Source organism: Leopardus geoffroyi, chromosome D1 (genome assembly GCF_018350155.1).
Source record: "Leopardus geoffroyi isolate Oge1 chromosome D1, O.geoffroyi_Oge1_pat1.0, whole genome shotgun sequence".
NCBI lineage: Eukaryota > Metazoa > Chordata > Mammalia > Carnivora > Felidae > Leopardus > Leopardus geoffroyi.
The window spans coordinates 8723799-8742057 of NC_059329.1; the positions used below are offsets into that span (position 1 = coordinate 8723799).

Here is an 18259-nt window from a genome sequence, read left to right on the forward strand (position 1 = left end):
AGAGACAAGGCAAAGGAGCAGGCAGAATGTTGGGAGCAACGGGAATCAATATCCCTAAGCCCCATGTTAACTACCAGGCACTAGAGGAGTATGATTTCAGATACCTGAACTAGGTAGTATCACTACCTCCATTTTTAGATGAGGAAACTGGATCAATGTAATTAATTTCACCCAAGATTGTACATCTGGCAAGCGGTGGGGCTGAGGAATGAATCTTGGCTTATCTAAGTCCAAAGTCCTTTTTTCTATATTAAAATATATCAATTGCTTTCTTATGACTCTAAGGGTGAAGTCGGTCATGGCGTTTTTGCCTCCTTAAAGGGAAAAGAGAAGTAACCCAACTGCTATCACTTTTTTGCTTAAGAGATCACCTTTCTATAATCTACCAGGATAGGTAGGTAGGTATAAAACATAGGTATAAAACACTCAATGCACTCAAATTTCTAAGGGGTGTATTTAAGTTATTTAAGAAAATGTGTTTCAGAATTAATACCCTGAATTTTAGGTTCGAGATGGGGACCCAATCCCCCAGGGCATAAAAATGAGAAACCTCATTACCTTTTTTGTAAATTCATTTTCTAGTTCTGGGCTGCAGGAAGTAGGAGGCCACAGAATGCTTGGAGCTATACACACCGCTAAATTGAATGCAGTCATCTGATTGGACGAGGAACACTGCTCAATGTTGTGTAATATCCCAAAAAGATACCTTAGGAGAACAACATTGGCTCTCGGGAGCTGGTCTAATAGCCTAAAGACAGAAAAATGCACTCTTTAATAAAGACATTCCATAAGAAGCTTGCGTCGATAGGCAACCCTGGGTTTTCACAGGGAACCAGCAAAGCAAGAACCCGGTTCAGATACGTGGGGTTTCAGTTAACATCGCACATGCAAAGTAAGGGCTACCGGTACACAGAGAATGCGAATACGCACTGGGGATTCATTTATTTATTCCATACACTGTCTTCACAACCCAGAGAAGATGTAAAAGAATGTAGAAAAACAGCTTGTAAAAAAAATGCTGCCTGAAATATGTACCTGAAATTAGTACAATGTGTTTTAACTCAGGCAGATGCTGTAATGTTTCAGGATATTCTCAACCAACCCCCCACCTCCCAAGAGCTTTTTGATGAAATTAAACACTTAAATTTTAGTGGTTCTTTATTTCCAAGTAGCAACACAGGAATGCAGTCCCTTGGTGAGAGCCCAAACCTTCACTACTAAGACTTTGAGATCCATCTGAGAGCTGACGCTCTGCTCTACCAGCTTCCAAGGCCAGATTTCATCCCAAATATCTTTATCTCATTGGTATCACTTTCACATATATAAGTCAAGCTTATACTAGTACATTTCCTACTGTTTCTATTTTGTAATTGATCAGGGATCTTAAGATTATCACTCACTGAAAATTATTTTTACTATTATCCGGTAAAGAGATGTATATGTTGATACTCATGGTTGTTCTTTCCCCAACAGAAGTCTGCAACCTGGGAGAGAAAGTAAGGCGATCTGACTCCTGCTGCATAAAGAGCCCAGAGGCATTTCTTCAAGTGTGATGGACTGACACTGAGTATGGTTTTGTACAGACAAATTATCAAAGATATTGAAATAAACCAAAAGATTGCTGAGTGTATTCAATGGAGAGTAAGGTATTGTCTAGCATAAGCTTCTGGGTTATCTGATTCCCCAGAGGCCCTATGCCTTTGAGCTATTTTATAATTCTGTAAATTGTAGATTACTGACAGCAGTATACCTAACATTTGTCTACGGACTTGACAATTCCGTCTGGTGGCGAGACAAATGATTTATTTGCTTCCCCTTCATACTACAGTAGAAAAAGCCAGTTTTGCATTCATATGTAAATTCATTTCAGCATTTCTGATTCAACTACATAGGTGTGGTAGTCTGAAATCTCCTTTGAACTGATGGTAACATCTTACTTGTTCTCTCATTAATTAAAGAGTTAAATAAAAATTTTCACATGTGTTCATTTTATATTTGTAGGAGTCTTTCTTGAAAAAAATTTTGTGTTTATTGTTTCAGAGAGAGAGAGAGAGAGACAGAGTGCAAGTGGGGGGGGGGGCAGGGCAGAGACAGAGGGAGACACAGCATCTGAAGCAGGCTCCAGGCTGTGAGCTGTCAGCACAGAGCTTGATGCGGGGCTCGAACTCACGGAATGGACCATGAGATCATGACCTGAGCTGAAGTCAGATGCCCAACCAACAGAACCACCCAAGCGCCCGTATATTTGTAGGAGTCTTAATTTTACCGTTTTTTTAATCATCCTTTAACAGTTTGTAGAATATAAAATTTTAGACAATGGGCAACGAAGTAGAGAAGCTGATGTTCAAGATCTCTGAGTGGCTTTCACCAAACCATAATGGAAGCATAGAGACAGCATGTGTGATGTGGCTTTGATTTCTAGCATATCAGAAGTTGTACTATGTTCTACTGATAGATGTCTATCAATAGCAGTAGATAGGTAATAATTCATATTTGAAAGCCGCTCAAGGAAAAAAAAACTGTACTAAACAAGCAAATGCAAATAAATGATTTTGGGATTCCTGGGTTTTCACAGAACTGGAGTACTGCATTTTGGACACTTCTTTCCTATTCCCTTATAAGGGCAGGAAGCGATCGGAATACCAGCTGTGAGTTCTGCCAGCAACCTCTCTTCGCAGGAGAAAAGACAATGCATTCTTTGTGATAAGACTAAGGCTGTGCAACTCCCTTTTTCTGTGACACTTTCAACAATTAACTGTCTCTCTCCAGTGCTCCCACAATACCTCTTTCACATTTCTCTTATAGCACCCATTATGCTACACCGTGATTCTTGGTTTACCTACCCACTCTACTAGACAGTGAGTTCCTTGAGGGGAGGGAATTTTCTCTGTGTGAATTCAGTTGCTGAATGAGATATACGAGGAGTTGTCTGGTTAGTTAAATATTTACCAAAATTAAGATCACAGATCATAGATGGAGTCTACAGTATTATTGGTTTAATGGGTTTCAGTTCTATCAGATTCAGATACACAGGAGGTGTACAATGGTCAAGCATTCCATGTGACTAAGATTAGGGGAGAACAATAATAACAATGATAGCAGTTAGCATAAATCTGTTTTTAGACTGGCCCTCATGGATCTGACTTTGCTAGTCATCATTACTTGAATAGACAAGCTTATAAAACAGAAGTTATTTTTTAAGTATTTTTGAGACATGACCAAATTAGAAGAATTACCTTTGAATTGTATTTATTTTCTCTTCATCATTTCCTTGATCCATTACACAGACCCAATGATCATAGAGATCTGATGAAAAAATACTTCCTGGAATATTTCGCAGAAAATCCTTACACAGGAGGAAAAATAAATATTTTAAATCATTATTCTCATGCTAAATATGTACTGGGGAAATCAGAAAGCAAGCGTTTTGTTGAAAAGTTAAGTCCTCCCTTCTTTGGAATATACAGAGCTCTGTGCCCACTCTACTGTCGTGCACACATAAGAAACACATGCTTTGATTTTTTCTAACAAAAAGCACAGGCAAATTGGAGTCTGGACTGTAGTGGGAAAGATAAGGACAACCTGTTTGGGCTGAAATCTCCTTTGCATACATGTTAGCATGTGACAGGGGTCTGGCAAACCATCCCAAGTCCTTTTTTTTCCCTCTCAAATCTCCAGTTCCAAGAAATGCACTGACACATTTGTGAGGTTCAAAACGCCATAGTCCGTCATCCTATCGCTCTACACACATGTGCTCCTGTGTGCCAGGTGCTGTTCGAGGTGCTAGGGATAGAGAGGTGAAGAAAACAAAGTCCAGCTCCATCCAGAGGTACTTAAGAGTTTCCCCTGGCACTCCCTTCCCACATTTGGGGAGGAGGGGAGACAGCATGCCAGACCAGGCCTGGCCAGGCTCTGGGAGCATGGGGCCGCACCCACATGCCTAGGGACACTAAGCATGTCCCTAGTACATCATCCTTTCTGGCCTTTGAGACTCCCATCTGCTGAGACTGCTGGCAGGGCTGGGTGTGGTGGAACCAGACTATAATGCGAGTAGGATATGACCAAAGGTATTTGTTGTTTGACTTTTGTTTATAAAAAGCTTAAAAATAAATTAAATTTGGTCCTGGTCCTATATTCATTTCTGTTCCCGGCCAACTCTCTCTGTTGCTTTTGGCATGGTATTAACAGGGCCAAGCTTGCAAAGTCTGATCTCTACCTCAATAAACCTCAGGCAGAGAAAACTCAATTTCATGTCTCAGCGCTGCACCCATGGTTGACGAGCCTCCTGCAAGCACCCGCTAACAACACAGAGAAGGTCAAAGTCAGCAACACAGCAATTTTAACTCTGCCTGCAAAACCAAGTCAGTAGCTTCACCCAAGTGCCTACAGAAGGCACACGTGTTACTCACGTGCCATGTTTGTTATCACTGATAGGGAGGCTGTGGTATCTAATTGTTACACTTAGGGGATTAGGTGTGCATCTTCCCCAGGATGAGCTCCTCCAGGGCATGGATACACCCTCAACTTCTTCTTGGTGCACCGCAATGCCACACAGTCCCAGACAAAGTAGAGGTCATTACTGAACTGTTGCTAGTTTTCACATGGTAAATATTGAAAAGGAACAAAGGAAATATTGAAAAGGAACAAAGGAACTGTACTTGAGATTCTAAGACAATTTAAAACACCCCTTTGTAGTGATGTTACCTATTATACATTTTTTAAAAAGTGGCTAACAAGTAGGAAGAGATTGCTTCAAAGTCTTTCTCTGTTTTAGTACATCTTCCGTAGAAGTGCACCTGCATACGTGTAATTCAGATGTGTCATCACAGGACAGTTATCTCCTTTTGGGTAAAGCTACTGAATTTTCATAATTCCAAACTAATTTTAGTTGCTGCACCTACTTTAAAAGTCAGATTTAGAAGAGGCAAATTTTGTTATTTCAAAGTGGGGCAGTGACAATAGCTCTCTTTTTAAATCTCAGTGGAAAACATACTTATGATCTGTCTTGAAGAAAAACATCATTAAATCTTAAACCTACACTTGAAAGATAATAACTTGTAACATCTCAATGAACTCTGCACAGCTGGCATAACAAGTTACGAAATACGACCACCATCACAGCCGGGAAAGGATGTGAGAGCTGGTTCTGAATTACAATCACCAGCTCACAGCCCTCCAACGAGTCTCCTTCCCTCCAAGAGCAGAGCCCAGGTCATCAGCAGAACTCCCAAATTAATTTGAGATGAGATTTCTCTAGGATTAAAAGGGAACTCTTCCTCAAAGGTTCGAAGGATCCACGTTACAGTGTCTCAAGCAATTTTCTTCCAATTACAGTTTAAAGAGTTAAGCTTGTATTTGAGCAAAACCAGCCTAAGTAAAAAATAAAGGAAATCTTAAGTACCACTTCCAAATAGTCTTAAACACAAGAAACAAAACAAACCAAAAGTTGAAAAACTTTTGGCAAAAAGTATCTCCTTTCCTGCAACCACTTGGAAGAAATGAGAGTAAAACACAGTTATGTGATTATAAAACTTCAATTACTTGGAACCCATTTAACCAGATGTTTCAATCATTAGTCTTTTGCTTATTTTTGTACAAGTGTTATTTCTGCAATTGGAGATACAATTTGACTCCTCTAGAATCATATTTCTTGATAAAAGCCTCAAAAATTTAGCACAAAATTTTAAGTGTGGTGCTGTGAAGGAAGAACAGCATGGTAAGGAAAATTTTCTAAAACGTAGGCTTTAACCTCTTAAGAGATGGAAGAAAGCCAATTACATGATAAGAAAAAGAAAATTCCTTGTGCCTATCTACCCCGCACGCACACATGCCTGGCTAAGCGCACCACACATACGTGTGTTGTATTTCAGGACTGAAGAGGAGTGACAAACTGTGCAAAGCACATGAGATGACCCTAGCTCCAGCTCTCCAGGTTTTGTGAGTGATGCTTTTTTGCAAAAGCCTACAGCAGGGGCTGAGAGCAGACACGGCTCATGTGCCGGGAAACACGTGACTGTTCCTAAAGTCATGAAGTAAGCAGCTGACCAGGAGGAGGGACGTGGAAGGGTCTTCCTCCCCGCTTGGCCTCTGGCCGGGGCCCCGCTGAGTTCCAGCCAGGCTGGGAGACGGGAGCCTGAGGCGGGGCTGCAGAGGCTGCCGCTGCGGCTGAAGCCTCTGCTCCGAGCTGGTTCTGACTCTAGGTGTTCAAAAAATGTGAGGCGTTTTCAAGAATGTGGGGAGGAAAACATTCTAGAAGAGCTCTAACTCAGCTATGGATGTGAGTTAATTAACCATGGGGTGAAGGCTAAGAACCATAACAAATGCCAAATGCGGTAAGGGTTTTATAAAAAACCCAGATGTCGGAGTCTTTCCTACTCCACTTTCACTTTAAAAAGGCACTAGGGGACAGGGGAAGGCCTGGTGATTGTAAAAGTGAATGGGATTTTCAGCGGTCTTGGAGAAATTTTTTGTTGTAGTTGTTCGACAAATGCTTATTATGATAAACTCTGCTTCAAAGTTTAATACAGGTTTCTTTTTGAAAATTTGCCTTTATTAGGAAGGTAATGAGACTGTGAAGAAGTCATCATAATCAGGATGTTTATTTTGGTAAATATGCCACACATATTTTGGTGATTTTTAATTTTATTATTTTTGGTATGGGGCAGCACAGTGATGGGGGGAGCGGGGTGGGGTGAGAAGACATACAAGCACATCTGACACACCAAATCGCTGGCAGTGGCTTTTGAGGGCCAGTGTTGGCTTTGTGAAGTGTTTTTAACACTTCTTAGATTCTAAATCTATTACGGTTCTTTGCAGCTGGGAAAAATGTTGTCATGGGAGGAACCAGTCATGTTTCTCCAGAGCTATGGCAGGGGTAGATGAAGGGAGAACCTTTCCTACCTTTAAGACAGATGCTATCACAAAAATAGATTCACAGTCTAGGTGCACTTCAACTCCAGAATTCAGTTTCTCTTTTAACTCTCTGCAGGATTTCACATTGGCCGACTGTCGGAAGATACCTTTTGTGAGGGGTCCTTTTTGATTAAGAAAGAAAAGCATATCCTATAAGGAAGCAAAGGAAAAAACCAAAATGGCACTTCACACATACAAGCATGGGAACACATACCTGCCCTCTCTGGCTGCCAGCGGTGAGGATGTCCCAGGGGAAGAGTGGTGAAGGAGGAGCTGCTAGAAGGACTCAATTGTTTGTTTTTGGTATCTCTAAATCTTTTCCCCCTGTTTTTTCCTTGCTATATTCAGCATCTAAAATATTTTACTTCACTGACATTGTCTTTTCTTCAGTGAACCAACAACAACCAGCCGCTTGAAAATCAAATTTCTCTGACTGCTTCACGGTCCCTTGTAAACTTGTCTCTCTCCTTACCTCACTACACTTTGCCCTTTATTCTCTAATTCGGACTCTTTCCCTGAATATGAAAATATCCTTGTCAGACTCATTCTCCACTCACTTGTCTTTCTTCCTTATTCTACTTCCTGTATTTACGTCATTCTTTTAAAATTCAGCTAAAAAGAAAAAAAATCACCTTTTCCAGGAAGCTTTCCCCGCTCCACTGCATCATGATCAATGCTTCATTTTGCTTTCTTTCTAGCAAAGAAATTTCCTCGGCTTGCAGTGTAGGAAGGAGGGTGGGTGTTGGGGACAGGCAATCCATGGGACCAGAAACCTGTGTGACCTCTGGTAAACTTGAAGCTTTTATTTTGTTTAGTTTGTAAAGCGGGGGCCAGGGTAGTGATACTAACTGCTAACTCTGCTGTGAGGCGTAAGCCCATAAAGCGGATAGAGAAATGTATGGCATGTTACGAGTGCACAATACAGGGTAAGTGCTATGCATCTTGATAGTGGACACTCAACACAGCGTCCCTGCAGTGATCATTTCACAGAGCAAGGAGACAGGACAGATTCAGTGGTTTCATCTGACCCATTCTATTTATGGAAGGCAACTAAATGCCAGAGGATGTATATGTGTAAACACCTGAGGCACAAATATGACACACGCCAGATTTTTAACAAGTACAAAAATGGGTAGTTTCTGTTTCTAGGGTGACTAAAGCAAACTTCCAGAACAACGCAGAATTCAAGAAAGACCGTGAGAGAAATGTGACGGTTAACGGGACTCTAGCGTGGACTCTGCCTACAGAGCAAACTGTGTTTAGGTGAGCAGACTTGTGTGGCTTTTTCCTGGAACCAGCAGCTGACACGCTCTCTCCCTATTATGTGTTCCTTATGATTCTGCAACAGCTTAATCAGACTTTATTCTATGAAGCAATAATATTCTCAGCCAAAGCCATGGGTGTCTATAATTTTTCTATTTAAGAACAGAGTTCCCTCCCAGAGCTCTCCTTTCCCATTAGTGTCACAGGCCAAAACTCACCAAGACAGGTTTGGGCAGATTGTCGTTCTCACAGATATTTGGCAGAGAAACTCCAAAGAGCTGCCCCGGCAGAGGGGATGTTGGTGACACGGGCAAGTTATCCAGATGAATGCTAGACCCCCGCCAAAAGGCCCAGTTTATGAGAGACCTTCTCCTTTTAAATGTCTTCTGTCCTGAATCTAAGGAAGAAGTGAGATTATGAGAAAAACTCTTTTATTCACTTAACCTTACTTTTATAGTTTCCAACTCACAGTATGTTCATTACTATGGTTCAAAGAGGAAAAAAAATGCTTACAGGTGTCCTTTGTTACTGATAATTCAATCAAAGAAATTTCACTGTAACATTTTATACATTAAGGAAAAATCAAACATTTGGGTTATTCTCCATCCCAACTTTGGAATATCACTGGTCTATTTACTTGAGCTTTGGCGCTAGACCTTCAAAGACAAAGAAAAGCCTCCCTTATTGAAATATAACAACTTAAAGCAAAAATTGTTTCATATGTACACATATATTATCCCATTTTAAAATGAGACCATGCGGGGCGCCTGGGTGGCGCAGTCGGTTAAGCGTCCGACTTCAGCCAGGTCACGATCTCGCGGTCCGGGAGTTCGAGCCCCGCGTCGGGCTCTGGGCTGATGGCTCAGAGCCTGGAGCCTGTTTCCGATTCTGTGTCTCCCTCTCTCTCTGCCCCTCCCCCGTTCATGCTCTGTCTCTCTCTGTCCCAAAAATAAATAAACGTTGAAAAAAAAAAATAAAAATAAAATGAGACCATGCACACAAAGAAGCTGAAGATTAAATCAAACCACAATTAAATGGTGAGAAACAGAAGGGAAGAGGAAGGAAAAGGAGAAGGGAGAAAATGAGAAGGGGAAGAAGGAAGAGGAGGAGGAGGATGGAGAAGAAGGAAAAAAACAAGAGTTGTCTTTATTCAGATGTTCTTTACACATAAATGATGCTTTATTACTTGATGTGCCTCTCTACAGCTAAAAACAAAGACAGGAAGCTAATGCTCTACATTCCTCCCACTTCTTTCCAACTGCAAAGACTTTTTCTAAGGTATCTTTTTAGTTCCTGACTTTAAAAAGCATATTTAAGGCAGCACGGATGGGTGCAAACTTGCGTGAGTCTTGCCCTTGCCAAGGTGAAGTTGATGATCTAATGGGGGAACAAGTCTGGTGGTGGGGGGGGGAGCAAGTATATTAATAAATAAAATCTCCTAAGGGAAGGACAACGCACCAAAGGCATTCAGAAGAATGGTAAAGCACATCTACCCATTAAGAGGGAGGGAGTGATCCTGGAGGCATTTGCATTTGATTTGGATTTTGAATGAACAAAATTTCAACAAGAGCACCTGGCATCATGGCTCGCAGCCTGTAAGTACTCAATAGATCATTCTCTAGCAGTAACTGAATTGAGAGATTTAGCCAGAAAGGGACAGCGTGAACAAAACAGGCAGAAGAAAGGTCGACAGTGAATCATGACTGTGAGGTCATAGCGCTAAAACATTTTTGATGTCATCTGTATCTAATTTTAACCTGAAAGTTGATGGATTTGCACACGATCCGATACATAAAAAGACAGCTCTCTAAGGTTCCTTTGGACCCCTCCACTGCGGTTCCCCAACCCCAGCACATTACACATTGGTAACAATGATAAACTCTAGATGAAATTTTAAAATACGATTGCCTACCTAAAGGCAGGAAACAGTGACCAGAAGACAGTGGGTAAGTAAAAGTGTGACGCTTACAAGAGGGGATGGCACAAGACAGCTTTCCCAGGTTCACAGCTTTTAGCCTGAGGACAGGCTCCAGGGCGGTAGGGTCACTGAAATCTGCGGAAACCTGCACTCTCGCTGGCTGGAAGAGCTACAGAATGGAGATGGGGGGAACCACAGCAGCCGGAGAGTGTGTGTGTTTGGGGAATCCCAGAAAGGAGAAAAATGAAGAGTGGGAGCCCCAAATATCGTGTCTAGGTTCTGCCCTAATCTCTGGCTGGCCCACCAGACACACACGTGTGAGGCAGATTCAAAACGGCTTGTGATTAAGACTCAGAGAACAGAGGTCTGAGGCGGGAGAACCCTCAGGTGGTGCCCACACAACATCGGACGCTATTTTCTCCAGGAGGAGTGCGCGGCGATTAGTCACCCGACTGTGCCGCGGGGCACCACAGCCGAGCAAGCTACCACAGAGGAGGGTCAGCTGCTCAACATTGCCTAAGAATGGGACATTTAAAGGGGACTGTCCTTTCAGGGTGGAAAAGGTCGTAAGTGTCAAATAACTAATTTCAAATGTGTTTTCTAGAAGAGTTTTATATTTTTTGGCTATTATGTCCTCAGAAAAACCAACTTAAAACCAAATACCACAAAAGCCAACTGTGGGAAGACAATCATACAAGTGACATCTTACCAAATGGCCTCAGACCATCATCCACCGTTGGCTTCCTTAGAATACAGTAAGTACCTCATCAGTGTACACATATCCAGGTGCGAAGGTCTGTGGCTCTGGAATTAGGAGCCCAGGGAGACTCCTGGTTCAGATATTTATTTGGGCAAGTTACTTAACCTTATGACCTACAACTTAAAGCCTTGTCGAGAGGATTAAATGGATGTTAAAGTACTGCTTTGCAAGGGTATGGGCCACAGCAGTTTTGATTAAAACTGCGAAGTCCTCCACCTCCTCCCCACAAAGAGGACCCCCTCCTCTTTCCATTATCCATTTAGCGAAACACCCTTTGGGAATGTGCAGACAGAAAGGAATACCAGACTCTGCTTAACTACAGCACTTCCTGCCTTGACATTCCCAACCTTCACCATTTTAAAGAAACAGAAAAGGAAACCAAACCCATCCTTAAACTCAGGAAGGAGCGGGGGGTGGGGAGGGGGGTCCTGTGTTTACCAATGTCAATCTGCAAATGTTTGTTTAATATGTATGTTCATACATGTTGAGTAGTTGTACTCAGTGTACTTTCCTTGCATTTAACCCGTTTTCGTTACTTCTAAAACTCTCAGATTTATTTAACTTTTTAGCTTTCCAACATTTAGGAAAAATGCTTCACCATGAAGTTATATACCCAGCTATCCTATGAGTGTTGACAGAGGATAAAGCAGAAATGGAGTCCTGTACTTCATTATAAATACTTTCAGCTGCGGCCATGCCTTTTGTTATGTACAACATTCAATTTTAGAGTTCATGTTCACTCTGGGACCGAGAGAAAAACATTTTCATTAAAGTTTATTTTCTTGCAGAGATTTCAATGCATAGCTCTTACTTTCTAAACGTCAAAGGCTGATGAAAAAACATGCGATTGCTATAAAAAATATAAGGGAGATGTAATTGTAGAGCAAACTAAATTTGAATAGATTGAGCTTTACTGAACAATCCCAGCACTGTCCAAGCTATTGTTTCTTCATGTTTAAATTAGGGATCTGAATGTTAAAAATTACAATTCTTAAAAGTCTGTGCTTATAAACTGTTACAGAAAAATAATTTAAAAGATCCCTTAGTTAGAAATCTAGCAAGATGGAAATACAGGAAGGTCCTAAACTCACCTCCTCCCACAGGGACACTAGTCTACAGCTAGATATGGAACAACTTCCTCTGAAGAAACCTAAAAACGGCTGGAGCAATGCCTTCATACTGGGAAAAAGAGGGAAACCACATCAAAGTGGGTAGGAAAGGCTGAGGTACAACCTTGTCATAAACTCCACCACTGACATGGTGACCCACAGTTGGGAGGAAATTCAAAATCTGGAGCTTCTCTCTGAGGAGTGCAGCGTTCATACCCCACACATGAGGCATCCCAGCTTTCAAGACTGGCACCTGAGAGATGAGTCCCCAAAATGTGTGGTTTTGAAGACCACTAAGGCTTACACTCACAACACCCACAGGGCGGTGCCCAACTGAGGAATGGCTTTTGAAAGGCCCACGTGCAGATTCACTGGCCCCACTGCCCAGTGCAGAAGCGGCTCTTTGTAAAGCACCCATACTTTATCTGTAAGAGACTCATTTCCTAATTTTAGAGCACTGGTCTGAGGGTTAGGGACCCACCGGGACACTCTATAGGGATGGAGGCTTCCTGCTCTTCCTCTGCCTTGCTAAAGCTAACAGGTACCATGTATATATATTTTTCACACACACACACACACACACACACACACACACACACACACACACACACACAGAGTTCCCTTTACAGCAGGTGCCATCTTTATGATCCTTATGTTCCAGCGGGTGGGCATCATCTTCCACGCTCTCCCTCTGCCTAACTAAAGCTGGCAGGTGCCATTTTTCCCCCTTCCTTTTTCTTTTTCTTTGCCTTTTCTTTGCCTTTTCTTTCTTTCTTTCTTTCTTTCTTTCTTTCTTTCTTTCTTTCTTTCTTTCTTTCTTTCTTTCTTTCTTTCTTTTCTTCCTTCCTTCCTTCCTTCCTTCCTTCCTTCCTTCCTTCCTTCCTTCCTTCCTTCCTCCCTTCCTCCCTTCCTCCCTCCCTCCCTCCCTTCCTTTTTTTTCCTTTTCCTTTTTTTCCGCTTTTTTGGGCAGGTGCTGTTTTTACACTCCCCGTCTGCCTTGCTCCAGCCAGTGGATGCCATTTTCATGCTCTTCCTCTCCTGGAGATACACATGTCTGGTGACCAGTTTTGACAGGTTTTTGTGGCTTTCACCCAGGGGATGCCCAATGACTGCCTGGTACTGGAGGCCACGGTGACTTGCATTCCTATGTCTCATGAAACTGTAAGAATCACAGATGGTTCCTGGCAGACTATTACACCCAGAGCACTGAAGACAGCAGACTGAAACACACCCCCATCATTTCTGTGAACGAGGCCTACTTGCCGGTCCTGAAGATTCAGCTTTAGGGACAAGCTTCAGATTTGGCACACATCTAGAGGCCATGAAGGTATTCTCAGGGAACACAGGATGGTGGATACATTTTTGCACTTCCCCTCTGCCTCTTTATAGATCACCGGTATCTCCCAGAAAGAAGCTTATACTTTTATCTGGAACCCTGACTTTTGCTACTGTTGCCCAGGGGACACCTTCAGATGGCCTGGCTTTAGGGACCAGCAGGTTGTATGCTTGTGGTCCCAAAGGACCGCATATATTTGCATTCTTTAAAAGCTGCTGCCTGGAGGTCTGGCTTCCAATCAGCTTAAATATAGGTGCTGAGTGAGATCCTCCCCCTTTGGAACACTGACTGGTCTTGGCACACCCTCAACTACTGGGAGCTATTGACAATAAGACAGGCTGCTTGGACAATCACAAAGGTTTCAGAGACAACCAAGAGCTAGGGCAGGGGTGAATTTAAGGTTCATCTCCTACACAAGGCCGACACTTAAAGACTGGGAGAAGTAGCTGTATGGAATTTAATCTATAGAAACCTGTACAGAGAGTTAAGCAAAATGAAGAAACACAGGAAGATATTACAAACAGAAGAAAAAAACCTCAAAAAAAATTAATGAAGTGAAGGTAAGTAATGATAAAGAATTCAAAGTAATGACCATTTAGATTCTCACTGAACTCAGAAGAAGAATGGATACACACAGAACTTCAACAAAGAGACAGAAGATACAGGAAAGTTCTAAGCAGAAGTCACAGCTGAAGAATATCATAACCGAACTAAAAAAACACAGTAGTGGAGCCTAGGTGGCTCAGTCAGTTAAGCGTCCGATTCTTGGTTTTGGCTCAGGTCATGATCTAATGGTTGATGAGTTCAAGCCCTGTGTCAGGCTCCATACTGATGGTGTGAAGCCTGCTTGGGATTCTCTCTCTCCCTCTGTGCCCCTCCCCTGCTCTCTCTCAAAATAAATAAACTTAAAACAAAACAAAACAAAACAAAAGACAATAGAAGGGTTCAACAACAGACCAGAGGAAGTAGAAGAAAGGATCAGTGAACCTGAAGACCAGGCAGAAGTGCTCACCTGATCTAAGCAGCAAAAAGAAAAAGGAATGAAAAAAAAAAAAAGACTAAAGATGGTAAAGGGACTTGTGGGACAATATCAAGCAAACTAATATTTGCATTTTAGGATTCCTAAAAGGAGAGGAAATAGAGAAAGGGTCAGAAAACTTATTTGAAGAAATAATGGCTAAAAACTTCCCTAAGCTGTGAAAAGAAAAGGACATCCACACCCTGGAATCCTAGAGAGTTCCAAATATGATGAATCCAAAGAGACCCACACAAAAACACATAATAATTAAAATGCCAAAATTTAAAGACCAGGAGGGAATCTTAAAAGCATCAGGAGAAAAATCACTTGTTATGTACAAGAGAACCCCCATAAGACTATTAGATTTTTCAGCAGAAACTCTGCAGGCTAGAGGGAGTAGCATGATATATTCAAAGTGCTGAAAGAAAAAAATTTCCAAGGAAGAATATACTACACAGGAAACTTATCATTCAGAATTAAAGAAGAGATAGTCTTCCAGAAAAGTAAGAGCTAAAGGAGTTCATCACTACTAAATCAGCCTTACAAGAAAGTTAAAGGGACATTTTCAAGCTGAAAACATATAAAAATATAACACATATAAAAATATAACTCCCAATGGTAAAGGTAAATAAACATATAAGATAGTGGATTGATCACTTATAAAGCTAACATGAAGGTTAAAAGACAAGAGTAGTAAAAATAACAAACTATAATAATTAGTTAAGGGTTACACAAGATAAAAAGATGTAAAATGTGACATCAAAAACATAAAACACAGCAGGGTAGAGTAAAAATGCAGAGCTTTAGAAACCTGAGTTACTATCAACTTAAACTAGAATGTTATAAATCTGTTGTATGTAAGTCTCATGGTAACCACCAAGCAAAAATCTACAGTAGATACACAAAAGACAATGAGAAAGGAACTAAGGCATCACTAAAGAACACCATCAAACCAAAAGGAAGAGAGGCTGAAAAGAAGAAAGGAACAGAGGAACTACAAAACAGCCAGAAAACAAATAACAAAATGGCAATAAGCACATACCTATGAATAACGACTTTAAATGTAAATGTACTAAAAGCTCCAATTAAAAGACACAGAGTGGCTGAATGCATTAAAAAAACAAACATAAGAGTCATCTATATGCTACTTACAAGAGACTTGCTTCAGACTTAAGGACATGCACAGAATGAAAATGAAGTGATAGAAAAAGATATTCCCTGCAAATGTAAACCAAAAGAAAGCTGGAGAAGCTATACTTATGTCACACTGGACAAAACAGACTTTAAAAACAAAGTCTATAATAAGAAACAAAGAAAGTCATTATATAATGATAAAGAGGTCAATCCACAGAGGAAATAACATTGTAAATATTTGTGTGCTCCTAAAAGAGGAGCACATAAATATATAAAGCAAATGTGAACAGACCTAGTGGAATTAAAGAGATGGCAATATAATAATAGCAGGGGACCTGGATACCCCACTTACATCAATGGATAGACCATCCAGACCAAAAATCAATAAAGAAATACTAGCCTTAAACGACGTGGTAGACCAGATGGACTTCACATACATACATGCAGAGCACTCCATCCAAATAGAACAGAATACACATTCTTCTCAAGTGAAAATGGAAAAAACTCTCCAGGAGAGATCACATATTAGGCCACAAAAGTGGTCTTAACAAATTTAAGACGCTGAAGTCATATTCAAGCATGTTTTCTGACCACAACGGTATGAAACTAGAAATCAGTTACAAAAAGAAAACTGGAAAATTCAAATGCATGAAGATTAAACAAACTGAAAATTACTGAAAAACATGGGTCCAAAAAAAAAAAAAAAAAAAAAAACACATACCAAAACTTACAGGATGCAGCAAAAGCAGTTCTAAGAGGGAAATTAGTAGAAATAAATGCCTATGCCAAGAAACAGGAAAATCTAAAATAAACCATCTAACCTTACACCTCAAGGAACTAGAAAAAGGAGAACAACCAAAGCCCAAAGTTATCAGAAGCAAGGAAATAACAAAGATCAGAGGAGCAATAAATGAAACAAAGACTAAAATGACAAGAGAAAAATCATTGAAACCAGGAGCTGCTTCTTTGAAAAGATAAAGAAAATTGACAAATCTTAAGCTAGCTCACCAAGAAAAAGAGAAGGCTCAAATAAATAAAATTGGAAATGAAATAGGAGGCTTACAGCTGATATTACAAAAATACAAATGATCATGAGAGACTACTGTGAACAATTACATACCAACAAATTGGAAAATCTAGGAGAAATGTATAAAATCCTAGAAACATACAACCTTACAAGCCTGAATAATGGAAGAAACAGAAAATCTAAACAGACCAGGGGAGCCTGGGTGGCTCAGTCAGTTGAGCATCCGACTCTTGATTTTGGCTCAGGTCATGATTTCACAGTTGTGGGATAGGACCCTGTATTGGGCTCTGCACTGGGCATGGAGCCTGCTTGGGATTCTATCTCCCCTTCTACCCCTTCTACACTCTCACATGCTCTCTCCCCCTCTCTCAAATAAAAATAAAAATAAAATCCATTAAGAAAAAAAATAAAATCTAAACAGACAGTTACTGGTAAGGTGATAATATCAGTAATTAAAATCCTCCCCACAAACAAAAGTCCAGGACCAAATTGCTTAACTAGTGAAATCTACCAAGTATGAAAAGAGGAATTAATACAAATCCCTCTCAACTCTTTCACAAAATAGAAGAGGAAGGACACTGTCAAACTCATTTTGTAAGGTCAGCACTACTTTGTTATCAAAATCAGACAAAGACACAAGAAAATAAAATTGCAGGCCGATATCCTTAACGAACATGATGCAAAAATTCTCAAGAATATCATTAGCAAACCAAAGTCAACTTTATTCCAGGGGTGCAAGGATGGTTCAACATTGGCAAATCAATCAATGTGGTACATCACATCACCAAAAGGAAGAGTTAAAGTCATATCATCATTTCAGTAGATGCGGAAAACGCACTTGACAAAATTCCACATTTGAGGGAGCAAACTATGCTCCATGGGCCAAATCTGGACTTACATCTCTTTCTGGACAGCCTTCAAGGTCTTTACATTTTTGAAAGTTGAAAAAAATCAAAAGAACAACAACATTCAGTGACACCTAAAAATTATATGAAATTCTTGCTGGAACACAGCTACATTCATTCGTTTATGTACTGTCCATGGCTGCTTTGACGTCATGCTCAATGGCAGCCTAGTAGTTGTGACAAAGGCCATCAGTGGGGCTGTCACTGATGCTTTGCACTGCTGCTCAACACAACGAACTGCAATGACACATTTACATGTGGATAATATTTTGAGTGCCTTGGGTATCATGATACTGTAAAATTTTAATTTTTTATTACCTGTCATGTCTAGTGTTGAGCTTTTAAGGCACAGAGCAGTATGGATGACTGCGTTATTGCAATAAATCATGCAAGGATATAACAGCTGTGGTAAAAGAATATACTATATGTTGACATAATCACACTAGGAACTCAGCACAATATTCCCAACTCAGAAGAAAGTGATGAGTAGAAAAATGTGGAATATTTAAATGAAATATCTCAGCATTGCAGAATTTCTTCACAAAAATAAAAAAAACAAAAATGAGGCTCCAAAAAATGTCCGTTTCTGAGCAGCTCATTGATGCAGGTAAGGCCATTTACCAGGGGTCAGCTGCTTAAATTTTGTATGCTTGCAGCTGACAAAGAGATGTGTACACAGAAACTACACTTGAGGATATTAGCCTTTTTGGTGAGAACAGCTGCTTGAATAGTTGAGAACATTCGGAGTAACATTAATAGGAAACTAAAAAACAAGGCAAATTATTTTGAGCGACTTTCCTTGGTTCTTGATTAGTTGGCAGATGTTACCAATACTGTTCAGTTGTTTATTTGAGAAGTCAGTGCCTCGTTTGAAGTG

The 18259-nt window shown here is 40.6% G+C and overlaps 1 protein-coding gene across 6 annotated transcripts in view; it reads right to left on the minus strand.

Annotated features, from left to right (window-relative positions):
• ARHGAP20 (Rho GTPase activating protein 20) overlaps positions 1-18259 on the minus strand; it is a 131688-nt gene that overhangs the window by 5807 nt on the left and 107622 nt on the right. For all 6 annotated transcript variants that reach the window (XM_045482733.1, XM_045482732.1, XM_045482731.1 and 3 more), the window contains 4 exons: positions 8394-8572; positions 6901-7062; positions 3237-3346; positions 559-748 (listed from right to left, as the gene is read on the minus strand). In XM_045482733.1, the coding sequence (XP_045338689.1) occupies positions 559-748; positions 3237-3346; positions 6901-7062; positions 8394-8572 (641 nt within the window). The remainder of the gene's footprint in view (positions 1-558; positions 749-3236; positions 3347-6900; positions 7063-8393; positions 8573-18259) is intronic.